Source organism: Leptodactylus fuscus, chromosome 5 (assembly GCF_031893055.1).
Source record: "Leptodactylus fuscus isolate aLepFus1 chromosome 5, aLepFus1.hap2, whole genome shotgun sequence".
NCBI lineage: Eukaryota > Metazoa > Chordata > Amphibia > Anura > Leptodactylidae > Leptodactylus > Leptodactylus fuscus.
In genome coordinates this window covers 207,960,991-207,988,332 of record NC_134269.1, presented here as the reverse complement: position 1 = coordinate 207,988,332, position 27,342 = coordinate 207,960,991, and the positions used below count along the sequence as shown (strand labels likewise).

Here is a 27,342-nt window from a genome sequence, read left to right as displayed (position 1 = left end):
TCCTGGGCTGTCCACGATTTGGAGAAAACTCAGGGGCAGCTAGCGTGAGTGTTAAACAATCCCTCCCCCCCAAAAAAAAATAAATAAATAAAATCATACTCCTCTATCCCTGTCGCTCCATTATGCTCCTCTTCCTTACATGCTGAAGCTCGCTGTGCCGGAAGCCAAGAGGTCACGTTACCGCTGAGACCAATTGGTGACCTCCGCTGTCTCTGGTAATGAAGTGGTGAATCCTTGCACTGGAGGAAGAGGGGATCCAGACTGTACCACGGCGCATCAGGGATAGGCTTTATTTTTTCGTTTTACACCGACCCTGAGTGTTCTTCAAATCCTGGACAACCCCTTTAATAGAGGTTCCCTTGTTTAGGATTCTGAAATCTTGTCTTGTAGTTGTGTAGTGCACCTTTCACTCTGGAGGACCTGTCCTGTCCTGCATTACACAGTCAATCTATTGTTTACAATGGACATGGTGTAATACTTAGTTTCACCTGTGGTGGCACTGCAGGGAAATTAAACACTTACTGCCAGGTTATCCAACATATTATGGGGTTCCCAGCTGGAGGACGCTTTGCGATCAACTTGCTAATATTGTCCAGGGACTCTTCTAACGCCTCTATTTTTTAGTGAAGAGAACCCCTTTAAGAATAGTGCAATTGGGCATCAACTTGTTTGCACGCTATTAACATAAGTCTTTGAAAGTTTGCATCACATTCTTGGCTCTCCACCGACATCTTAATGAACCATATTTGTATTAAATTCCATATCTCAAACGTTTCGAGCTCACAATGCCAGATAAACATGAAGGATCAAGACAAGACGCGGCCCGGGGTGAATGATAATTGCTGATCTATCCTGAGATACGGCGTTTGATGTTTAATTATCAAGATAACCTGACTTCAAGAAAAAGATAAACATAATAAGAACCCCCCCCCCCCTCCAAAAGAAGGGTCTGTGTGACAAACAAAAACATTCTCCTATGGGGTTTGTTCGGTTGTGGTTCAGATTTACACATTGTTACCGTAAATATCCCCATATTGTAATCTTGACTGGTCAATGGTCAACCATGTCTGCCCCTTGAAAAGCCCTCGAAGACTTTTTGGGTGCAATGCTACAGTGGCTTCCTTGGAATTTTGGAAATCCATTAAAGGGATTCTATCATTAAAACTTAAGTAAGGCTATTCTTCTTCTACCTTTAAATGTCTTCTCCATGCCGCCGTTCGGTAGAAATCCCGGTTTTCTTTGGTATGCAAATCAGTTAACTCGCAGCACTGGGGGCGGTCCTCAGCGCTCAAACAGCACTGGGATCATCCCCAATGCTGCAAGAGAAATCTCCAGTGCCGCCTCCATCTTCTTCTGGAACGGCTTTTCCCCGCATCTTCTTCCGGCACTGGCTTCAAACTTCTATGCATGTGCAGTCGGCCAACTGCGCATGCCCGCCTGTTGTAAGCGGCCATTTTCTTGTGGACGCTTACACAGTAAGCTGGGGTAATCGGCCACAAGAAAATGGCCGCGCACATGTGCAGTCGGCACTGCCCAAAGCCCGATGGCAGAGTCGACTGCCCATGCGTAGAAGTTTGACCCCAGCGCCAGGAGAGGCTGTTCCAGAAGTAGATGAAGGTGGCAATGGAGATTTCTCTTGCAGCATTGGGGACGCCCCCAGTGCTGCAAGAGAACTCATTTGCATACCAAAGAAAACCGTGATTTCTTCCGAACGGCGGCCCAGAGAAGACCTCTAAAGGTAGGAGAAGAATAGCCTTTCTTAAGGCTATTCCTACGTGTTAGTCAAAAAGAAAAAAACATTTTAATGATAGAATCCCTTTAAGGTGGCCATACATATTAGTTTTTTGATCCAAAGACCAGAATAGTCACGAAAGGAGCTGGAAATACCTAGGAAATTTTTATACTTCTCCCTACAATCCACTCCTGGCTTTGGCTCAAAAAACCACAGCAAAATCTGCAATACAAAAAGTTGCATTTCCGCAATGTGGGGCCTCAGCCTAAGATTTCTTCGCACATGCTGATCTGGGGCATGGCTGCTCGGAGGATTCCTGTGGGATCGTTTAGTTCTGTCTGATCTGTATTGACTAAATCTACACCCTGTACCTAACCTGCCGATACGGCGCAGCCCGGCCAATCTATCCTGATGTTTTTGGTCTAATGTGTTTATATATTGTGTAACTTGGTACCCGCGAAAGGGAGAACAAGTTGTACTTGGGAATTAGATGGATTTGTTCTCTTCTCTCGATAGGAGCGAATTATTTGTCAGTAACATTTCTCGTTTATGTTTGCACATGTATTTTTGGGTCTAAATAGTAACCTGTAATTACGGAAATGGAGGCTGTCAGCACACCTGCGACGACACGGACACGGGCCCTGTGTGTGGCTGCCACCAGAAATATGCCCTTCACTCAGACGGTAGAACGTGTATCGGTAAGTTGTAAACCCTTTGTAGTACACATGAGTTTCATCTAGGGGACGATTGCTAGCTTAGAAAAACTTTTAAAGGGGATGTCCCCAAATCCCAGCATGTCAACCGTACAGATAGGCTTGTGTCACCAGAACAGAATATCACCCCAGCCCTACAGATAGATAGGTTAGTGTCACCAGACCCAGCATATCACCCCAGCCCTGCAGATAGATAGGTTACTGTCACCAGACCCAGCATATCACCCCAGCCCTGCAGATAGATAGGTTACTGTCACCAGACCCTGCATATCACCATAGCCCTGAAGATATATAAGTTAGTGTCACCAGAATCAGATTATCACCCCAGCCCTGCAGATAGATAGGTTAGTGTCACCAGACCCAGCATATCATCCCAGCCCTGCAGATAGATAGGTTACTGTCACCAGACCCTGCATATCACCACAGCCCTGAAGATATATAGGTTAGTGTCACCAGAACCAGCATATCACCCCAGTCCTGCAGATAGATAGGTTAGTGTCACCAGAACCAGCATATCACCCCAGCCCTGCAGATAGATAGGTTACTGTCACCAGAACCAGCATATCACCCCAGTCCTGCAGATAGATAGGTTACTGTCACCAGAACCACACAGTGATTTCCCCTTGTGAATAGCCCTCAGTGCTCTAAAAATATCAATACTATATTGACAGTATCTCGGCAAAAGAGGCAGTGAACTCTGTAGGGCTGGGGTGATATGCTGGTTATGGTGACAGTAACCTATCTATCTGCAGGGCTGGGGTGATATGCTGGTTCTGGTGACAGTAACCTATCTATCTGCAGGGCTGGGGTGATATGCTGGTTCTGGTGACACTAACCTATCTATCTGCAGGGCTGGGGTGATATGCTGGTTCTGGTGACACTAACCTATCTATCTGCAGGGCTGGGGTGATATGCTGGGTTCTGGTGACACTAACCTATCTATCTGCAGGGCTGGGGTGATATGCTGGGTCTGGTGACAGTAACCTATCTATCTGCAGGGCTGGGGTGATATGCTGGTTCTGGTAACACTAACCTATCTATCTGCAGGGCTGGGGTGATATGCTGGTTCTGGTAACACTAACCTATCTATCTGCAGGGTTGGGGTGGTATGCTGGTTCTGGTGACAGTAACCTATCTATCTGCAGGGCTGGGGTGATATGCTGGTTCTGGTGACAGTAACCTATCTATCTGCAGGGTTGGGGTGGTATGCTGGTTCTGGTGACAGTAACCTATCTATCTGCAGGGCTGGGGTGATATGCTGGTTCTGGTAACACTAACCTATCTATCTGCAGGGTTGGGGTGGTATGCTGGTTCTGGTGACAGTAACCTATCTATCTGCAGGGTTGGGGTGGTATGTTGGGTTCTGGTGACACCATCCCTTTTTAAAATCTGATGTTCTGATGGGAAAAATGTTGGCTACACTTTTTGAATTGCAGTGTACGATTTTTATTTTGATACTTTTTGTCTGTTTTCTATTAATCAAAAAAATATATACAGTGAATATTGTGGGGGGAAAAGTTACCAGATAAGTTGACCAAACAGGTTTTTCAGGATTAGAAAAAATGGTCTGCTTATTTTTGTGTATACAGCGCCACTCCTGTCTATGGACTGTGCCTGGTATTGCAGCTCATATTAATTTACTTGAATGGGGATAAGCTGCAATACCAGAAAACAGATCATGGACAAGAGTGGCGCTGTTTATAAAACAAAAGGCAGACCTAGCTCTTCACAACTCCCTTAAAGGGATCTTCCAGTTGGGAAAAAAATTTTTGTGGCAGTGGGCTCAGAATGATATAAAATTAAAGAATCGATACTCACATTACTCCTAATCTGATGCTGCCCCGGTTCCCTACTGGTTTTGCCACACAGGTACTGCCTTCTCAACCAATCATTGTCTTATTTGGGTCGTTGATGTGGCCGTTGATTGGCTGAATTGGTATGTGCGGATATTTCTTGTGTGGCAAGACCTGGGTAGCCTTGAATGTTCTTGTGCCGATTTTGCCTGTGGTAGTTGCTGTTGGGTTCTCGTTTTCTCTGCAGCGGCCACTACAGGGGAAATATAGCATTACATGTGACCAACCACATACTATAAAGAGGGATCAGGTGACTAAATACATTGAATTGCAACTAACTTGTGGATCTGCCATTGCCCATCATTCTGATCTCTGACATATTTGCTGTTCATGGAGAAGGTGACGTGTAGGTCCTTCATGACAATATGACCTGCCGGTGCTCTCGTCTGCACTTTGCAGCTCTTGCTAATAACACGTTGCACTACTGTACCGGTCCCACAGCGAATTGTAATTACAGCTCCAGTAAATATACAGCCGTCCGATTCCCAGAATGGATGTCATTAGTGGACGCGGAGCTATGTGCACAACGTGTTGAAGGAGCGGAATGTAAAGTTCTAGAGAAAAGGGAGGTGATGGGGAGGGGGTGGAGGGTCTCCTACGTACAGAAGATAGAAATTAGACAGAAAGATGGTAGATGGAGGGGTCCAAATAGCATCGAAATTTTAGAATTTTAATTTTTTGTTTGTTTTTTAAAAGGGAAAGTCCACCCAAAATTGGCCTTCTAATATGTTACCTGACATTAGAGGACTAAGCTTCTTCCTGAGCTCTCACCCCCTTTATTTTTTAACTGGGACTTATCAAGGCTAAAGGTTGATGGGTCAAAATAACTCCAATGGACAGCAGGGGTTGAGATTGGTTTCCCCCTTCACACAACTTCCCGTTCCGTAGAGAGTTGAGTTCTGCCCCATCTCTTCCCACTCAAGTAGATAGAACCAACCAAGACTTGGCCCCCTCTCCCGAAGGGCCCAAATGCACCTCGCATAGAGCTCCTCTATGGCACGTACACCAAGGCTTGGCCCCCTCTCCCGTAGGGGCCAAATGCACCTCGCATAGAGCTCCTCTATGGCACGTACACCAAGGCTTGGCCCCCTCTCCTGTAGGGGCCAAATGCACCTCGCATAGAGATCCTCTATGGCATGTACACCATAGGAGGTGTCCAATAATAAAGAGAACCAAGTCATTGGGCCGAGTGATGGAAATTTATCTTCCAGGCTATCGGATATCTTAGATTGTCCGGTATCTCATATGAATGTTGGGTCTTAGTACAGTTTTTTGTTACCTCCCCGTTATCTTCATTTTTGGAAATCCGCACATTGTTCCATCGCTTCTAACCAAAAACTCATGGCTTTCAACCAATTTTTTTGCATTTCCACATCATCATCAGAGACTAGAACACATGTGGGAAGAGAACGGAGTCTTCACCGATGGAAGATTAGTCCCTCGGCACCTCCCCGGTGTCTCCTTGTCGCCTCTGCCGCGCACAGTATTTACACAGTCCAGAGAGTTTTTCCATCGCACTTGATTCAGGTTTCTGATGATGTGATACAAAATCATATTATGACAATTCCAAATCTTTTAAGCCGTGTCTGTAATATCTTCGAGCCGGGTAAAGACGCCGCGTGCAAACTGACCTCGGCTTAAAGGAATTCAATTATACCAGGCAGTGGAACTAGAAATTTGTGATTAATGACCCCGAGGCCATTAACATTTCCTTGTGTTTGTTCCTTTGCAGACACTCAGTCATTTCCAGTTCAGCTTTAGGATAGCATCTAAATTTTTTACTTTTTCTTAAAGGGAAAGTCCACCCAAAAGTGGCCTTCTTATGTGACATTAGAGGGCCTCTCCTATAGAAACCTTATGAGAAGGGGCCATCAATGGAGTCCATGATTTTGGATCACCATCGATTTACCAAATCTGTAATCTCTACCCCTTTAGTGTCACCAGTAGGGTTGAGCCGATCTTGAGATTTCAAGATCGATTTTAAAATCCGATTTCCGATCATTTTCCAGCCGATCTTGATCCTGATCACGATCGTGAAATTTGCTCGATCGCCGATTGAAATCCGATCCTCAACCCTAGTCAATGCTTCTCTATGGGAAAAGTCACTTTTGGGGTTGAGCCGATCTTGAGATAACCTCCGATCTCGATCCCGCTGGAAAAGATCGGGTCGGAATTCCGATCGCGATCGTGAAATTTACTCGATCGCCGATTGAAATCCGATCTTTTTCGATCCCTATCGCACAACCCTAGTCACCAGTGGAATCCCTTGGCAGCAACCTAAAAAGAAGAATATCTAGAATATAGTATTAGAGATTTCTAGCTAGTCCGGGTCTTCTGTGAGCACCAAGAAGTGAATAGTTGCCTGGGCTTTAGGCCTGGATTCCCCCTTTAAGAGAGGTTGTGTCCTGAAGAGAGTTCTTTGTCCATAAACCATATTATGGGATATGGAGCTATTTTACCAGGTAATTTTTCGGCACACTGGTTTCAAGGGATACACTGCCTAACACCTACAGCCTTTTATAGGTGGTTGCTATCATTGAAGTCTTCAGTTCAGGGCACTCTGTGGATGGCCAACAAACAATGAGAGTTCCACAGAACTTGAATCTTCTTATGGAATTATTTTTGATGTTTTTGATAAATTTTGGTAGAGAATTCTAACCGTTATAAATAAGTATTATTTGGTACTGAATTTTGTACCCAGAATCAACATGGTATTGAAATTAAAAATTGATATTAAGGGGGTTGTTGTCTATCAACATGGGTTTGATCGATGGGTCTCCTACCACATTGGGCCTTCCGTGATCACAGGGGATACCAGTCCGGTATTCTAGTGAGAGTCCAAGTGGTTAGACTTTCACGATCAACTGGATAGGTGAAAATAAATTTTTGGGGTTCCAATTTTAAAAACATTGACCAATTCTGGAAAAAAATTATCGTTGGAAATCAGTTTTGACCTCGATAATGCTCTGGTAACCACTAGAGATGAGCGAGTAGCATCCAATCGAGTAGGTACTTGATCGAATACTACGGTATTCGAAATACTCTTACTGGGTCGAATACCAAGCGGTAAACGACTTTTACCGAGTACGAATATTTCGAATACCGTATGATTCGATCAAACACCCACTCGATCGAATACTACTCTCTCATCTCCAGTGACCACCAATAGAGGGTCGACTGCATTGGGTCCTATAAACGTTGATGAAACTTTTTGGTTAATCTTGAATATTTTACGTATTTGTGTTCAGCCTTGAGGATTTTTTCTCCGTTTTTTTTGCCGCTTTTATGTATAACGTGCATGAAATTTTGCTGTCTATTATAAAATAAACAATTTTCATTGATCTGCCAAAAAGTATATTTTCAACGAGGACGACATCGACTTTGTGTTTTGTGTAACAGTTCCAAAAATATACATCTGAGCCTTGCGTTTATTTCTCCTACAGACCCGCTGAAGACAAAAACTCTGATGTTTTTTAATCTTGTCAATGAATTACGTTCTGTCCATGTTTACATTCCTATTGTCAATCACATTTGCTCCCTGCGTCCACCCCTCCCCCTCCCTCTTCTATTCAGTTTGTTTTTGGTTTCCCCGTTGGAATAAGCTTGTTTTTGGTTTTAATGTGTTTTTTTTTTTTTAATATTTTATTTTTTAATCTTGTTTAATTTTTCGTTCTGAATTTACTCTGCTTTCTGGTGATGGTCCCTGATTGCCTGTCTTGTCTTAAAAGTGATGTTTTATGAATAATTAAAAAAAAAAAAAAAGTTGATATCAAATAAAACTCAAAAAGAGCCTCGTTGCAGCCTTATCTAATCTAGAACTTGTCAAACGTGTCGTTCACTCAACCATGTAGTGTTGCCGGAGATAGGCAGCTGAGCCTTTACACTCCTGACCCTCCCCCACCCACTTTGCTAGCTTGTATGGTGCACCCCATGGCATCATTACAAGACCGCCAACCGTTTGCAATGCTAGACAAGTACTACCCCTTTTTCTTTTTGTTTAATGCATTTGTCTCTTTGCCTCACCTGACTTTCTTCTATTTTATTCGCTGCATGTGAAAATCCCGTTCCCGGTAACGAAAATTAAAATTTAGGTAGTATCCACCCTGCCCTAACCAAAAATAAGATGATCTGCAAATTGGGCGACAATTTTTGGTTAACCTAGCCTACAGTCAATGCGATTTTTAAGAATTAAAAAGGTCTCGAATGGGACTGGGATGAATTACCAGTCCAAACCCATGGGAAAGAGATGTTTTTGAAAGAAAAAGTAACACGAAATGCCCCATTTAAAAAAAAAAGTTGTTCCAGGACCACCCCAGTCCGGATGTCACTGAAGAGATAGTGGCTCTCGGGATGGTGGACTTGGAAGAGAGCCCAAAACAATGAACAAAAAAGTGGCACTTGCCGTGGTGGTCCTGGGCTCTCAATGTCTACTTTCATCGAAGTGGTCACTGTGTCATACTAGATTTCCCTTGTAGTGGTAGCTGTTGAGCAAATAACTGGTTGACCACATCTTCCTCCACATTAAAGGGGTCATCAGTGATGATGATCTACTTAGTAGCTGACCTGTGGCTAAACCATGGACACTAATTTGTTAAAAAAGGTATTTGATTGTAGTGTTACTAATACAAAAACTTTTATCTCAAGGCCTCAGACCTGACAATTTCAACAGTATGTATATGGGGGGGCCTTCTGATGGTGAACTCAAATTTTGACTCGTTTCATGGAGGCATAACTCGAAGCCCCCAAAGTATGTAACGGGCCTTCCCACCTGCCGTGGGCCTGAGGCCTTTGGGCCCCCTCAAATAGTAGGGCCCAAGTGTGACTACAACCTCTACCTCCCCTTATCGTTGCCCTACGAAGGCAAGAGAAAAGTTGGTGCCAATTTGCAAATCATCTAATGTAGAATTGGTGGATACAAAAAGTATTGAGATCCTCCTTCTCCCGAGGCATTGCAAAGCTATCCTGCTTCACACCCCTTCTTCTACCCATCCAGTTCATTTTTTTGTCTCCATCTTACCATGGCTTTATTAACCTACTGATCCTTTGCTTCTTAAGTCACCCTTCCTTGTGTTGTCTTGTCCATCTAACCTGCTGTAGACCACTAATGCTCCTCTCCTTGTGATGCTGTATGGAACCTGTCGTGCACACACAACTTACCCTATATCCTTCCGCTGCTTTTTTTTTTGCTTCACTGCATGTTGACCAATTTTTAGAATCTATTTTTGCAACATCTGAATGTCTACTTAAGTGTATTCCATAGACAAGCAGGCAACCAGCACTGCCCAAATGATCTCCTTCTCTTCTTTTTCTCCTCTTGTGGTCTGGGTCGTGTCCGTGCATGCTATGTGTGCCTTCTCTATGTCACGTTATTAAAAGGTCCATCTCTAAGTGTCTTTTAATCATCCATCACCGGACTGTGCACTGTCTACTCACACTGTGTGTCACTGACTGGAGCTCTTCTTGGTTCTCGAGAACTTGACTCACTTTTTGTTTTTTCTTTCACCACCTGGTATATTAATGGGATCCTTTCTCCACTTCACTCGTCATCCCCGGGGCCACTAATCGTTTCTCTGGTGGGCTTTTGCAGGGGATTAACACTCTTCGTAAGGGATTCCATGCTATCACCGCTGGCTTGTAGACTTGGATGTCCATTGCCAAGAGGCTGTCGTAGAAGTTTGGGCTTTTGATTAACCAAATGCTCCATGTTTGTCCCTTACTTGTGTTTTAGAAAAGGATGAGGCTGCAATTGAGCGTTCTGAGTACAATTCCACGTCAGTTACTGATGTGGACAAGCGGGTGAAACGGAGACTCCTTATGGGTAACATTTTTCTTCCACTTTTCTCTTTTACAAGAAATGTGTACTTGTGTGTTACATGTGTCGGTGTGTTCGTGTGTATGTGGTGTATCTAAAGCTGCCCAAGAGATTAGTAGTTTATGGAATTTTTTTACCCACAAATTATATTCGGTAATTTTTGAAAAATATATAACTGGAGATGTTATTCAGGGTCATTATCTCCTATATGGGCTTTTAGTTGCCTTTGACTTCCATTGGCCTATCCTCTGAACAATTCCAAGTCTGTTCCTCAATTACTTCTCAACATATTTGACCTGAAGGATTGGTAAACCCTCAACACAACACACATGCTTGGTTAGAATGGTGGTAACTTCAAGCTATTCAGATTTTTTCAGATTTCCATGGTTAGAGGGAAGACTTGCCAATAGTTCTTTATGGTTCTTGGTGGGACAAGGTTGACCAGAGCAGTTGTTAGTTAAGATTGCCTAAGGTACTCTTCTTCTTGTGGAGATCCAGGTGGTTGTGGTGAGTATTTAGGGAGCAACATCTCCGAAGCAAGGTTGTCTACAGATGAGTGTATAGGGTTGGCTTTGGTGGGAGAACTAGATTGGATAGGTCCTACAGAAATGATTGACTATGCTCAGGATCTGTATGGGCCCAACTTCCAGCACCCCTGACCTTCCGGTGATGGAAGTGGCCAAGCACCATGTCCTCATCATTGTTTACTAGGCACAGCTAGGTAACTCTAGTAATGGCTATGCCTGGTAAAGAATGAAGTGGTAGTAGATCTAGATATACGGCTAAAATCCCTTCAATCTGTTTATCGTGGGAGTTCTGAGAATTTTAACCCCATTGATCTGATTTCAGTGTAATGCCTTATTACCCCTGCGGGGGCACTGCAGAAAAATGAAACGCTTGCCTCTAGGTTTCCGTACAGACCACAAATGATCGTTGTGGGTTCCAGTATTGGAACATGCTTATATTTTTAAGCAAATAGGCATTGTCCAATATCAACAACCTCTTTAACCACATGGCATATAAAAATATGGTAATTTAGGTTTCCCGGTAGTTTAAAAATATCAATTTATTCCTCGGCATGAAGAAATGTTCCTGCTAGTTGAATACTAAACAGTAATGGTGGTATTCAGTGGAAAAATAGCGGGAATATTTGCAGTTTTACTCAATGGGTTTTGGCAAGTTCCTTCTCTTCGAGTGTTTATTTGAACACATGTAGCAAGAATCTTTTGCTTTGACGTTGGTGTGATTCAAAAGCTTTGGAATCCGTGAGAGGAGGTTCCTCGCAGGAAGCTAATGACTATCTTTTTCCGTTTATATTCATTAGCAAGATTCCTATCCAAAGTCAGCCAGTTCATTCATGGAAATCTTTCGTACAGGATGGGAAGATCGGTCATAACAATTATCTACCGGCAAATCCACAATAGAATAGTTGAGCAAACGTTCTAAAGGTTGACCATGAATGATGTAAAGGTCACTATTAAAAAAATAAGAGTGAATAGTCGTTTGGGTTTTTTTCCCCCCAAAATAGTGCCACCGTTGGTCATGGCTTATACCTGGTATTGCACTTTATTAAATGAGGCAATGTTAGACACAAACCAAAGGACAAGAGTTGTTATTTTTGGAAAGGAAGGTAGACCCTAAGACAATGATGGTCATGTTTTGAGCCAAAAGGAGAAATTTGATGCTTGAAGCTAAGTACACTGCCTGGCAACTGCAATGGCTGTCAGATATGTCAAGTCCTTAGCAAGTAGTCTGTCTATGATTATTCTGTTCATGGGTGGACATACATGTTATGTTAATATAGTCAAATCCCAGTTTGGATGCAATCGGGCAACAATCTGAAGATTACGCCGCAAAGTAGACAGTAGACCGGATGTCTTCATGCCCCATCCTTTATTGTCCCCAAGAGATTTGCCTCAAAAGTCAATGAGTGGCTTGTCTCCCTCTTGAAGAGTACATGATGGTCTGTTTCGAGGGTACACATCAAAGAGATGGTGGCATCGCAAGAACGTAGACCTTGGTGGAGTCTTGAGGAGACTCTGGATTGGTTGGTAGGCTCTTTAATGGGTCGGAGACTGATTTACTGGTCTACCTAGAGGTGGCAATAGACAGACAGATCTGTTTTCTTTGGAAGAGAGCTACTTGCTGATGCCTCCAGTATTTTAACATCTGACCCATTAAGGATCCTTGCAATATGACTTGAGGAGACTCTGGCTTGGTTGATATCCGTCGTGTTTCAAAAGTTTTTAACGGGTGGGACATTGACTGGACTAGATGTACAGTAGATGGAAGATGGCGAGCAGATCGAAGATGGCGTTGGCCACCCCTTATTGTAGGATTAAATATGATCCTCTACGAGTGAATCTAGTGAGTCTAATGTTGAGTAGGGTGGTTTTTCCATTCATGGTTGGCCATAGATCTACATCTTCCATTTTAGTTGGGATTGGGGAGGGGGCTACTCTCTAATGCAGACCATTACGTGTGGAAGACTAGTCAGGGAAAAATTTCCTACACTGTATAAAAATCGAGTAGTATTTTTTTCTTTTTTTACTATACTTTTTGTTTCTTTATGTTTGAGGGATGAGTGTCGATGTGGACATTTCTGCACTTTCCAAGTTCTCCTCCCTATCTTGCATCACCCTGTAGCTTACATAAAAAACATCTGACCCATAAACTTGATTTCACCTTTCTGGCTTACTCTCACCGAATGCCAAACGCTAATGGTCCTGCGTATTGTTCCATTTGCAAGTCATTAATATCACTCTCCTGCTCTGCTGACTGTCACATTTAAAAGCCACCATCCTGACTTATGAAATTCTGGAAGGCATCTGCTCCTGATTAGTCAGAAGAAAATCTTTTAATGAGCGCATTGCAGCAGCGCGCGCTTGGGTTTACCCTCAGCAATTTTTCTTTACATTTCACAGACATCTAAGGCATTTTAGACTTCTTTGTCCAGTCGACCGGCGTTCCCATCCAGTATTTCTAGGTTTTATGAAGCCTCGTGACAAAGGTCCATCAAAAGTACAGCTAGAGTTTTTCTAGATCCATTAAGCGAGGCAGGGTTATCTACCAGGTCATTAACCCTACAGGACCTTTTCTGAGATATAGATGAAAAGCTTCTAAAGATTTCACATTAACTTTAGTGCATGAGGACAACTGTTGTGATTTCCAGGGTTTAGGCCGTGGAGAACGTCAACTGATGCATTCCCAAGAACCTTCCCAAGGGCCTCCTACCAACCCAAGTTTTATAGCCAATTTTATGGAAAATTTGGACCTGAGGTTTGTTTTTTTCATTTTCTTTTGGGCCACAAGTTGCTCCCCAACCTCTAGTTCCAACCTCCTAAGTGTGGTGGGACACCTCATGGACCAGCAGTAAGAATTAGAGGACCTATTATTGGATGTCTAAGATATAGAAGAAATGTTTCTTAGGATTTCCTTTTTCAATCTACAAGCACAACTGTTGTGTTTTCTTGGCTTCTACTTTTAGATCATGCAACAAGTCAAAAGAAGTTCCCCAAGAACATTGTTGTAGGCCACCTAGCATCCCAATTTCTGTAGCTTTGTGTATCTTGAAGGGCAATGTGGACGTGTTTTGTATTTGGTGACAGGAGGTTGGGAGACAACAGGTCATGTAGCCCAATGTCTAGATGTAGTTGGGGCACCACAGGCATTGGCAGTAAGATTTAAAGGGACTATCCTAATAAGATGAGCTATTACTATATCCTGTTAGGGCATAGAGGATGAGTCCCTCCACTTGAGACCTCCGACTATTAACCATAGAGATGAGGCCCCCTACGACATTACTTATGCACTCTATTGCTCGAAACGGTACATTTTCAAGAGTATGTAATGCATGACATTAATGTACATTGATATGGTTATTGGGGAGCTGGCCCAATTGTATGGGCACCTTTAAAGATGGTGCCACTCTTGGGTACTTAGATATGACTAACATGGCTGCATGGCCAGGGAAAGCTATGGGCACATTATGATCTTGTGTAGGCACTGCTATGTGCTTGATAATTGGTCAGTTTTGTGGGGGCTATGCTTCTCCTTCATGGGCACATAGAACTGTTAAGTTATGTTTTAAACATGGTGGAGGGGCACCAGTGGGAAACTTCATCTATAGATGTTATTACTCTAGACCGGAAGTGGTGGTATGTCTACCATAAAGCAGTGTTGTTTTTGTGGACCTTATGACCTATCCTTTAACGTGACCCGATTCCAGTTACCCCTCACGTAAGCCCACCTTTACTCTATACTCATGGACCAGCCTAGTTCATCCTTTTTCTAGGTGGTGTATCAGTCACCTAGAATATTAGTCCACCACTTAGAATGTCACTGCTAGAGCTCAGCTATTTCTCCAGCCCCGTTCTCCGTCCAGCTACTTTACTCATTAGATCGGATGATTCTGGACTCTTCGTTACTTTAACACTCTCTGCGATTCTGAAGCCAAAAAGCACGAGGTTTGCTTGTGCCAGTAATGCAATATTGTTCTGGAAGATGGGAAAGGAAAGTCTGGACAGAATTCTGTTAAATAATATCTTTTAGAAGCTGGGTAGGAGCCATTTTAGTGGATTTGAACCCATTCTATCAACTTTTAGATTTTGTATAAAAATATGTAATTTTCGGCATATAAAGTTTAAGAAGCAAATGCTAATGTTGAAGGAGTTTATAATAATCTTCTTTTATATGTCATAAGGTCAGTAACCCATGTCCTAAAAAGTCCAATTGGATGAGCCAGTCATGGTCCCTTGATATATCTGACATGTCCACGAATTCATTGTTCCTCTCTTAAAGAGATCCTCAAGCCTTTAGTAAGTACCACTCCACTGATTCTGACGCAGTTGGAACTTTTTCTCTAGCCCCCACCGTTCCTGAGTTATCAGTGCAGTTAGTTTTGTACCTGACGTTCTAACTAGACTCCCTAATGTCAAGTGGGTGGTGTTGGATAGGATCAGGCAAAGGGTGCGTGGTTCTGATCTCTGACACTGTCTACCTTTGATTGGAGCAGAGTCACACCCATTTGCCTGCCCCTGCCTGTCATCACCCACTTGACATTAGGGAGTCTAGTTAGGATGTTAGGTACCCAAACTAACTGCACTGATAACTCAGGAACGGTGGGGGCTAGAGAAAAAGTTCCAACTGTGCCAGAATCGGTTGAGGGACACCTATGAAAAGAGCTTGGTGAAAGGTCCTCTTTAACAGAAGTTATGGAAATTTACATACAAATTAACTTCTTTCCATAGATAGGAGCCATGCAAAATGTGTTTATTTTTGAGACTTTTTTTTGTTTTTTTTTGGTGAAAATAAATTGCTACCAATTCTTGAAAATCTGGATTTTGCTTACTTTTTATCATAAGTTTCACTCTCTCCATGCTGTATGGTGAATACAACTTATAGGATGAAATCTCAGATGTCACCGAAGCTCAACACGTTTGGCTAGCTCTTCCATTGAGGATTGGAAGTGGCCAATCCTAGGGATTGATGAGGGGGTTCTAGAGTTTTTGATCCCCATAAGTCAATATTTTGTGATCTATTCTATCAATGGGTCAATAAACGTTGGTGGCAAAACTTTTCATGTCTTACTAGAATTTTTTTCACGTCAATTAAGACTTCTGTTTTGTATGAAAATCTTGGGTTACAAACCATGTTGGATCAGAATGACCAATAGCTGGGGCGAAACTTGAGTGGAGTATAGTGAGTGCGATCACACTTCGCCAAGGAGCCTTAGTGGGCCCATAGGGTGTCTCTTACGAGTATGAGGTGACCAGTACTATAAAGTATAAATCCTAGTTGAGGGGGCCTGGTACTGATTTTGCATTGAGGCCTCATGTTACGTCTCAACCAATAGTTACGAGAAAGATAAGTCCTTGACCTCAATCCTACTTGTTGTCCTGAAGCTTCTTGGAGGAACGAGGAAATACCAGATGCTATCAAAGGCCCAAAGGCATATCTTCTCCAGCCACAAAACAAAAACCTTTTGCCCAAATTTCCAACTCTATGTCCCAGAAACACAGACATGAGTGGTGGTTTGCCATGGCCATATGTATAAAGGCAAGGAACAACTCTAACTTTTTTGACCATTCCTGGCCTTGTAGGATCTTCAGCCATATCTTGTTTCTTCGCTCCTCCTAAGGACATATGTAGGAGAAAGCTGAAACCACAAGTTAATTTGTAAAGAATATTTATTTCACTTTGCATATTTTCAGTTCTCTTCTCTTCCCCACAGGAAACTGGGCTGACAGAAGATGTCAGCAAAGTAGATACCTCCTGGGGCCTGAAAAATGTCTGATCACAAACTGTGAAGATACAACAGAGGGCCGCACCACACTAGGCGGCCGCTCGCTTTCCAAGCTTATTGGTCTGGGGGAAGGGGGGGAAAGATAATAAAAAGGGGACAAAAAACAAAAATAAATTGGCTAACAAGAAGTATCCAACGTACACATTTCCTAGAAAGCTTCACATGGTCTCCGGCAGTGGATTCACAATGTAGAAAAATTAATTTAATTTAGATTAATTCAATTGAAATTTTCTAAATTTTTGTGGTCCAAAAATTGTTCAATTTGTAATTTATTTTTGCAACTTTATTGCATCCAAAGTAGACGACGGTGTTAACATGTTGATGCAGGTCGTCTACTGTATAGAAAATGCAAATAATCCCCCCCCCCCCCCGTATTCTCCAGATGCATTAGTTCTGCTTTGATGACCGAAAACAAATACTGGAATATGTGAAATTTGTTTTTACCCCGGTTTAGCCTCGAAATACAAAAGTTTGTGTTTACCGACTTGAGTGCACCGCGTTTTGCCATCTTTTGATGTGCGTCCATTGTCAGTCCACGTTTTGAGAAGGATTAAGGGAACATCTTCTGTTCCTGCTGCAGATGTAACTTACAGTAACCCCTCTGAATGAGAGGCCTGTCATGGCTCCAGATCAATGCCTCCCCCTCCCCCGCCCCCAGTCATGGTGGGATTTAAAAAATGATCCTCTGTGCTCCGAATGTTTGTTTTCAGGTCACTTTTTTGTGACTATTGATGTCGGGGCAATTAGGATGTAAAGATGTTTGTACAGCAAGGTAGGATGGATGGGAATGATCGAGAAGATCAAACAACCTGCCGGGAAAGTAAAAGGGAAAACAGTTTGTACAATGAAATTGTCGATTTCCCTTTTTTTTTAACAGCTCAGTTTGCAGAAGTCTCCTTTATCATGGAAAGATCACGAACTCTATGGGTGAAGCTCGCATTTTAGGGGAAAACAGGGACATTAGGTTTTTTTTTTTTTTTTAATTCTTTTAAATTTATTTGTTTTGTTTTTTTTTGGGGGGGGGGGGGGGTTAAATTTCCCAATAAAATTTAAATTTATTTGAAATAACAATTTTTCTAAACTCTTTAATATTTTCTGAGAGCATAAAACAAAGCCTATACTGTTTAAAACACATTAAAAATAGGAATTATTTCGGGGTACATCTATTTTAAGTTGAACAACTTTTAAAAAAAAATAGACTATGAATGAGAGAAAAATAAAAAAATTTTTTGTACATATATATATATATATATATATATATATATATATATATAAATTTTAGACTATTTTCAGATTAATTTTACAATTAACTTCATAATTTAAAATTTAAAAAAGTTAATTTTTTTTTGTATATTTCTGATATAATTTAATAAGTCTATAAAGAGTTAACAAAAAAATATAAAAACAGTAAAAATGGTTTATGCAGTATCATAAATAATGGATTTTAGGTTTATACAAAAACCAGAACGGTGTTGTGCTATTATTGAACATTAAAAGAGCCGAAGAAGCCGTTGCTCTTATCCCTGAATTTTAGTCTTCTCAATGTAAAATGATACTAAAATGACTTATATTTTCTATTTTGTTAAGTACTATCTATTGTTCTCTGTTATCAGCCATTTTGGGCACAGGACAGGCTAGCTCAAAGACAAAGTGTCGGCAGAAAATGACCTGTTTTTATATTTAAAAAAATTGTTTTGAATTTATTTTTAATTTTCCATGTCATTATGTTTAAAAGAAATACAAAATCCTGAAATTTTCACTCTAGCCACTAAGCCTAATAGACTGACACTTGCCAATTCTCTTGTCAAAGTCATGTACATTACAGATTACAGGATCACAATAGAAGATAACACCCGTATAGATAACACCACTGACTGATCGTTACATCCACTACTGACAATAGATGTCACTGTTTATCAACTCCCTCTCCCTCCACAGAGCATGTCTAGAAATCAGTTCAAGTCTGTAAAGCATGTCACTGAATGTTGCTAACAGTGAGGAAGGGTCGGTAAGGTGAGCAGTGATGAAGAGTAAGGTGAGCAGTGAGGGAGGGAGGAAGGGTAAGGTGAGCAGTGAGGGAGGGAGTGAGGAACGGTAAGGTGAGCAGTGAGGAACGGTAAGGTGAGCAGTGAGGGAGGAAGGGTAAGGTGAGCAGGGAGGGAGAGAGTGAGGAACGGTAAGGTGAGCAGTGATGAAGAGTAAGGTGAGCAGGGAGGGAGGGAGGAAGGGTAAGGTGAGCAGTGAGGGAGAGAGTGAGGAACGGTAAGGTGAGCAGTGAGGAACGGTAAGGTGAGCAGTGAGGGAGGGAGGAAGGGTAAGGTGAGCAGTGAGGGAGGGAGTGAGGAACGGTAAGGTGAGCAGTGAGGGAGAGAGTGAGGAACGGTAAGGTGAGCAGTGAGGAACGGTAAGGTGAGCAGTGAGGGAGGGAGGAAGGGTAAGGTGAGCAGTGAGGGAGGGAGTGAGGAACGGTAAGGTGAGCAGTGAGGGAGGGAGGAAGGGTAAGGTGAGCAGTGAGGGAGGGAGTGAGGAATGGTAAGGTGAGCAGTGAGGGAGGGAGTGAGGAACGGTAAGGTGAGCAGTGAGGAACGGTAAGGTGAGCAGGGAGGAAGGGTAAGGTGAGCAGTGAGGGAGGGAGTGAGGAACGGTAAGGTGAGCAGTGAGGGAGAGAGTGAGGAACGGTAAGGTGAGCAGTGAGGGAGGGAGGGAGGAAGGGTAAGGTGAGCAGTGAGGGAGGATGTGAGGAACGGTAAGGTGAGCAGTGAGGGAGGGAGTGAGGAACGGTAAGGTGAGCAGTGAGGGAGGGAGTGAGGAACGGTAAGGTGAGCAGTGAGGGAGGGAGGGAGGAAGGGTAAGGTGAGCAGTGAGGGAGGATGTGAGGAACGGTAAGGTGAGCAGTGAGGGAGGGAGTGAGGAACGGTAAGGTGAGCAGTGAGGGAGGAAGGGTAAGGTGAGCAGTGAGGGAGGATGTGAGGAACGGTAAGGTGAGCAGTGAGGGAGGGAGTGAGGAACGGTAAGGTGAGCAGTGAGGGAGGGAGGGAGGGAGGAAGGGTAAGGTGAGCAGTGAGGGAGGATGTGAGGAACGGTAAGGTGAGCAGTGAGGGAGGGAGGAAGGGTAAGGTGAGCAGTGTTGGACTGGCCCACTAGGGTACCAGAGGATCCTCTGGAGGGCCCAGGCTATAATACAATAATGGTCCAGCAGAAGACTCCCAAATATGAAGGGTATTATGGTCTATTTCCAAGCAGTTTTCAGAGGATAGTCCCAAGGAATCTCAGTCCAGCGCTGAAGGTGAGTATTTGGTTATCGACTAAAAAAACTTCTATCCCGAATGTCCTCCGCTCTGATAAGGAGCACTTGTGACGCTGCTCCACGTCCCGTTACATCCTCACATCTGCAGAGTACGCCTGGCTCTATAGAAAACGTTCATTCTTGTCAATATGTCCGATTGTAAGCTAATAGTAAACATACCCCGTTGTCCGCAGCCAGTAAAATGCATTCATCCCTTGCCAGGCCCTGCATTTACAGCATTGCACCGTCCCACCAGTTCCATTCCATAGTGTTTGGATATTTAATGGTCCATTTGCACGTACAGAATGTTCTTACTTACACTCCGCAGGAACTCGCGTCCATCCCGGGTCCAGCCACTGCTAAATATTATTCCTCAGTGCACGGGTCAATCCAAGTATTTTAATCTCATCAATGCCGGCTATGTACTGCGCAGATACTTATTTATTTCTTTTAGGACTCTTTTCAGGTTTCTGCTTTTTAGTATATAATATTTAATTCCATTTTATTTTATTTAAATTATTATTTTATTTTATATTGGAGAACATGCCTGGTACTGCTGGGGTGTAGTGTGGGTCCTAAGGATCACACCAAAGTCAGGAGGATCTCCTGGAGGCCCCCTATCCCCCCAAGAGAAGGCAATTCCTGTAGACTGTGACAGATGAATGTTATAATATATCCTGTAAATAAAATCTGCTCATAATGTCTGATAACAGAGAACAACAGTGAGCGAGTGCTGTATATATTCATACCTCCCAACTTTTGAAGAACTGAAAAAGGGACAAAATGTGTGGCAAATTTAGCCCCACCCACTTATGTTGACTCCGCCCATTCTCATTCATTTTTTTATGTGCCCGCACACTGTATAATCCTCCTACAGTCACCCGTAAATTATATGTCCCCCCTCTATCTCTCCCCCAGTTTCATATACATCCTTAATCTGCCCCCAGTTTCATGTTCCCCCTCCATTTCTGTCCCCAGTTTCATGTCCCCCATCTTTGCCCCCAGATTAATGCCCCAAGATTAATGTCCCCCATCTCTTCCCCCAGTTTCATGTCCCCCCATCTCTGTCCCAGTTTCATGTCCCCCCATTTCTGCCCCCAGATTCATATCCCCCCATCTCTGCCCCCAGAATCATGTCCCCCCATCTCTGTCCCACTTTCATGTCCCCCCATCTCTGCCCCCAGAATCATATCCCCCCCATCTCTGCCCCCAGTGTCATGCCGTCCCCTCCTTCATCTGCCCCCAGTTTCATGTTCCACCATAATGTCTACACACAAAAACCACTTAAACTCGTCTTTTCCTCGCTCCCCCGCCGCTCTCTCCGCAGTCTCGCTAACACAGTTGTAGGAGCGATGTGATGTCATCACATCGCGCCTACACAGCCACTAGCCGGAGTGCAGCGCCAAAGCAAGGATCTGAGCTGTGACAGCTCCTTGCTTTAGTCGCGTATGTATTCAACTCAGATCTACATCCTCCAGACGCAGATCTGAGTTGAAATCGGGACATACCTCCCTGCAACCGGGACCGCGGGACACATCACCGAAATCGTGAATGTCCCGCAGAAATCGGGACGGTTGGGAGGTATGTCTATATCATCCTCTATAATGTCTGCTAACAGAGAACAACAGTGAGCGAGTACAGTATATATACATGTATACAATCCTCTGATAATGGTCCTTAATGGAACAACAGTGAGTATATCCTGCGATCCAGTAATAATGGTGTATGTCAGTGAGGCTAACTATGAAGGACCTGTGAGCTTTTATTGGCTAACACGGGTCCTTTGCTGCGTTCTATCGTTCTATAGAAGGCCCTGATACAGGCCAGTGATGCTATATTAGCTTTTGTGAGTATACGGAGAACAGAAGGTTCTAGAAAACTGAAACCTGGTCAAAAAGTTTTGTAAACTCCAATCTATGTGCCAAATGTGTATCTGATACACTATTTTGTTCTATCTGAATCCTGAACATTCTGAATTTTGTTTTTCCTGGAGTATTGCAGTTTTTCAGCCTGGGTGCCCCATGTTGGACTGTAGTCATCTTAGAAGATCTCCTGTAAGGTGGACCTTCTTAGTTCCAATGGATTTGGACAAGGGCAAGCATTTGTTACACATGTTGGGCCAAATGTTAGGTAAACCTGTACATTTATAGATTTCGTGTATACCAGAATAGATCTGTAACGTGGAACATTTTTGGCCGAAACCTTGATGGCGTGAACTGATTTAGTGATCACAACGAGTGGTTTTGGCACGGACCTTTGCTTAGTCAATAAAGATGAGTGACAAGAACGTTGTGATGCAATTTAATGGATTTTCGATAATGTGCCTGTTGAATTCTTGGAAGTCTCCTAAAAATATAACGAAATTTGGTTGTTTTTTTCCTCCCTGTAAGATTTTCGTCAGACCCTTAGGAAGCGGTTCACAGCACCGGTGTATGATGTACGTAGAGTGGAAAGTGAGGTCAGGTTAACTATTCAATGCTCTCTGGACCGAGAAGTCTGATCTTGGGAAGTGATCTGATAGATTTTTTTGTACAGTGATTTAGTGGCAAAAACAAGGAAGTTTGCTTATCTTTGCATTTTAAAATACAACCTTTGACCCATTGACCTTTTTACATTCCTGAGACTTTGACTATTTAAGTGAGTTTTTGTATTCCCACTATTGAAAGATTGAGGTGCAACCATGGAAGGGTCACAAATCGGTTCTCTTTAGACCTTGGGGCAGCAAAACAGACTGGTCTGAAGCTGTGTTAAAGGGTATCTACTCCAAAAAATGATCATGAATTTTATATATATTTTTTTTTTTTTGCTTTTTGTCCGCTTTTAAGGGCCTCAACACATGGACCTCCCATATGTACTGAACTGAACTTAGACCATCACAGATCTTTAGTTTGGTTTGGTTCGGTGTAGGACAAAAGATCTTGGTCTTGTGGCCATCAAAAATTGGTGTCATTGGAGAGAACACTCAGAGGTCGCCTTAGCACATGATTTCTTTTTGTAAGGCCAGAAGTGTGTGCTTCAGAGCTGTCCTTCCTTCTGTATTGAGAGATGGGAAGTTGCCACCATAAGTAGACCTATTAGAAGTTACGTAGATATAATACACATGGATAGATTTCATCCATACTTCGTATCGGGGCAAATTTGGGGCCCCCAATTGCAACATTCTTAGGCTCTTCATTCAGTTTGTCAAAAGTTGGTTCTAACTACAGATAGTGTAATGGCCGCCAGTAAGCGCCATCTATGGAATTTTTTTTCATTCCGAGAGCCTTTCCTCTTTAGTGCCCGTTTAGTGTTTTTGTATTTTGAATGATTTTGTTTTACATAGTTATTTTGTTGCGGTTCTCATGGGACCGCCATGGGGACGTTCGTCATGCCCCCCCCAACCCCAACCATCAGAGTCAGTGGCTGCCCTCTTGCTTGGGATGACCTGACCATAACTCTATAAGTGTATGACCCTGAGACTTAAAGGGGTCGTCAAAAAATGCTCTCAAAGCCAGGAATGTGATAAAATAACAAACAACTTTTACTCACGATCCACTGCACCTCCATTGCTCCTACTGATCCTTGTTATTCGCCCTGTAGTGATACCATGTGACCATATGTACTTGTTACTGCCACTAATCATGGTTCTTAGTGTTGATGGTAGCTTGGGTACAACTGAGGCCAGTGATTCGCTGCTGCAGCCATGTGCGCGTGGTCAGAATTAAAGGGGTTCTCCAGGATTATAATACTGAGCTTCCCTTCCATGCTACATTTACAGCTACTGTAGCTTGTCCATGTCACCAGTCGCCATGATGTTCCTTCCTAAGAAGACGAATTGGAACTCTGAACCCCTTGAACAACTAGTGATTGGACCATCAGAGCAATGGCGTGGGGGCAGTGGTGGTTTTATTGGGTACATTGTTTCCTTTTTTCACGTTCCCTGCTTGATCCCATTTTTAATACGGGATCATGGAGAGGACATCCTATGGACATCTTTTTGGGTCAAGCTACGATTTTTATGTGCCTGGGTTACATCGTGCCCTTTAGGACCTATTCTTCTAATGACTGTATATCAGTTTCCCGAGCACTGTATATGCCGAATAACGACGTGGAGCCGGTAATATTCTACATGAATGTATTGCCTGGATGTTCTACCTTTTTAGCCTCCTGATTCGCAATATATTTATTTTTCTCCAAATCTGTATTCCAGGGGTTCTCAAGTACAAGCAATATTTCCGCATCAAGGCTCAAGATGGTGAATTTTTTTTTTATCCTTTCCTCTTTTTAGCTTGCTTAATCCCTGTGAAGTGAAACACAAAACATGGCCTCTTTCAGACTATTTGTGCTAAGTAACTGACCCTTGGCCTATACAACCAGTCAGCCATGACATGGGAAAGTAAGTCTGTTGTGTCTCTTCCACTTTCTGGACACTATCCAGGAATGGGAATTTTCCTGCCCAAGAAATGTTCAACCGTGTGTCTACGAAATGGGATCAGATATATTCTGTGGACACTTTGTCATTCGCCTTTGGCCTCTCGGAGTAGTTAAGGCTTAAATGAGTAGTTGAGGTTTTCCCTTCTATGATAAGCCAAAATGTGCGGCTCTGGGACTTAAGCCGGGGTTTGTAAGCTCTTCCTACTTAGAGTCTTCAGCCAGGGATTTTGTACTTACGAATGTTCTTGAATAGTCCAAAAAGATTAGTAAAACTTTTTGGTTTTTTTAGTCTATTAAGAAGACTATCCTAAAAATGTTGCCCTAATTTTTGGAAGAATTCTAGTGAAAGATAGGACTGGTAATAAAACGGAGTTCCGATTGGTGGTGTCCATGTTGACTGGATAGTTTGGGAGTTCCAGCCCGGCCAATGTAGTAGATAAACCTAATACGATGTTTCCAAAGGTCTCTTTTTTTTTTGGAAAAGTGGATTTACAGTGGCTTTATACAGTTTGTAGGGTAGACAAATAACACTTCGACTACCTGGAGCCCCCAAAGGACCTCCAAGTCTCCAAGCTGACTTGAACTAGGTCTCCATTTTTCCTTTCGTTCGAAAACAGTCGAGAGGTCCTACCGAAAATAGGGTGAAACACCCCATCCAATGTTTTGTCAAACATCCAAAGAAACCCACCAAGGTATATTGGGAGTCAGATTTGGGCAAGGATAAAAAAATTTTTTAAGGAGCCAGGTAGTGGCAGCATGAAAGCTGATGGATGGATCTTTGGCTTTGAGAGTTGGATGTGTAGAAGTGAAGAGTTTGTGGTGGAAGCTACGCCTGTGGACCCGTGTTTGATGGTGGAGTGGTTGTGTGAAAGGTTTTCTTAAGCTTTCCTAGGACCTTCATCTGCAGTGACGCTTTGGTAAGCAACAGTTGGTGGCAGTTTTGTGATGTACATACCCGTGGAGTGGACCTATTCCATGTATGGATCTCCCAATTGCGAAGTTTAGAGTTGCATGCTTAAAAAAATGTTCCCGTAATGGACAATAGTGGAAACAATTGTATTACAATTGTATTACAATTACATGCATTTTTGGTAGAGGCTTCAATCCCCCAATCCTACTCCCCAAACTCTGTCTTTGTGAAGGCATCTAAAGATGCTTCCAAGGAGGAACTTGCATGTCTCTGGTTATTCTGTGTATGTCTGTAGTGAGCGGTAATATCACATTATGATGTAGCTTACGATATCACTCATTCTCTTCTACAACTAGAAACCTGCGCTGTCAATAACGGAGGCTGTGACCGTACCTGCAAGGATACGGCAACGGGAGTGCGATGCAGCTGTCCCGTGGGATTCACCTTGCAGCCTGATCAGAAGACTTGCAAAGGTTAGTATCACTACATGTAGCCATTGTATCCACAAAATTAGACATGTTGACTTTATGCAAATTAGGGTCAAGTGGGCGGTAACACTGTGGTCTTTCTATGTGCTATATGTCATACGCTGTTACCAACCACTTATGTAGTAGACACTACTTTGTACCAACGCTTATATCTTTGGAATGGCTGAACGGATTTGGATGATCAAAATGGCGAAATGCTCAGGGTGACGGCGCCGACCAGATGATGTATGTCACACTTTATGCTGGGTGTGAACTGTACGGAAAGTTTCAGCTGTATTGGAGAACACACGGTCCTCCCTACCTCGACCATTCTAGGTGGTCATAAGTAGAGGATCTATATGGTGGCTCTAGGCCGGGGACACACAGAAGAGGCCGTACACTATACAGAACGCTCTAGACTTCACTCCTAGGTCTCTTATAAGTCATTCTGTGGCGTTCTGTGTAGTAAAAATGTGACATGTTGATATTATGCTTTAAATAGCAGAAAATCATCGCGCGAACAGCCAGGAAGTATGTGGCTTACCCTTCATCATGCCCGGGCTCCATCCAGACGTCCACAGAGATTTACGGAGGTGACAGCGGGGTCCTGTTTGGGTGTTTGTTTGTTACGTGTAGTGCTGGCAGCGAATAACGCCTTCACACATTTCTAATTAGACGGAAAACCACAGAGAAATTTTTCATAGAGTCGGGTCCCTCGTAATGTTTCTCAAGATCGCGAAAAAAAGCCATTAAGACGGCAAAACCCGAAGATATGAAAATACCAGTCCGGGCCTCATACTAGCACTGAGCTGTCATTCAATACTGAAAATTCTCCCTTCTCCTACAACCTGCATCATGTCCTCTCGCAGTCTCTTGGGTGCGTCTTAGTCTGTTTGTTTGCCGACCAAGGTCAAGTCTGTTCTATTTAGATTCTGTGAAACGAGTTCCTTATATTCAGGAGCCTCGAGAGGCCAAACCTGGTGCAACAAAGAAAACAGCCCCGGGGTGACTCCATTGAAATGCTTCAAAGTTCTTGAATTTTTTCTGAAAATGCTTGTTTTTGGATTAACTTTTCTCATTATATGGTGACATCTCTTTGAGGGTAACGAGACGTGGTCTTCTAGGGGCGATCTTCTCAACCAAAGTGGACACCATGCGTAATACTTGAATCTGTCACCAGAATGTGGTCAACGTAGAGGGGTTGTCTTCTCATAGAGGTGATGTTTTTGGGAGGATGCACCGTATGGTTGGTCTCTGTATATTATCCCGCACAGTATGACCTCTCTGAATAACCAACCGTACACATCGTCCTGCCCATGTAAGTGAGTCTTGGTGGAATTTTTGTATGGACAATACTATACAGATGTGCACCTCAAACTTTTGGTTCACAACATCCCAGGAGGAGTTACAATGCTTTCATTCGGGGATATCTCCAGTCAAGGGCCAAAATAAGGAAGGTCCTATCTGTAGGTCCGAGATTGTTTGGACCTATGAGCAGTCCAAAATTTGGTAAATGGTGACTGTACGTAAAGTGATCTAGGGGCAAAATCCTACGACAGGCCTTATGAGTAGAGAGTTAAAGGGATTTTTCAGGGTTAGACCTTTAGACAGACAGCGCCCTATAATGTGTAGAGGCCAGGCCTGGTTACTGCAGCTCAACACCCATTCAAATTCGTTGCTGCGGCTATAGTGACCCGGCTCGGCCATAGTTCTGGCTCTGTACACTGCAGTTTCTGGTGGTGCCTATACTATACGAAGGATCGCTAAACCCCTTCAACTTGAAATTTTTAACACCCAAGACTTTCTCCAAAAAAAATCAAGTGTCCCAATGAAAGAACGGGGCAACCAAAAG

The 27,342-nt window shown here is 43.1% G+C and overlaps 1 protein-coding gene across 7 annotated transcripts in view; it reads left to right on the top strand.

Moving 5' to 3' along the window:
- The window catches only part of SCUBE1 (signal peptide, CUB domain and EGF like domain containing 1), a 139,325-nt gene that overhangs the window by 81,838 nt on the left and 30,145 nt on the right, over positions 1 to 27,342 (top strand). For 3 of the 7 annotated variants that reach the window (XM_075275124.1, XM_075275123.1, XM_075275122.1), the window contains 3 exons: positions 2,314 to 2,430; positions 10,027 to 10,116; positions 25,380 to 25,496. In XM_075275124.1, the coding sequence (XP_075131225.1) occupies positions 2,314 to 2,430; positions 10,027 to 10,116; positions 25,380 to 25,496 (324 nt within the window). The remainder of the gene's footprint in view (positions 1 to 2,313; positions 2,431 to 10,026; positions 10,117 to 25,379; positions 25,497 to 27,342) is intronic. The other 4 variants (XM_075275127.1, XM_075275126.1, XM_075275125.1 and 1 more) reach the window with 2 other exon arrangements.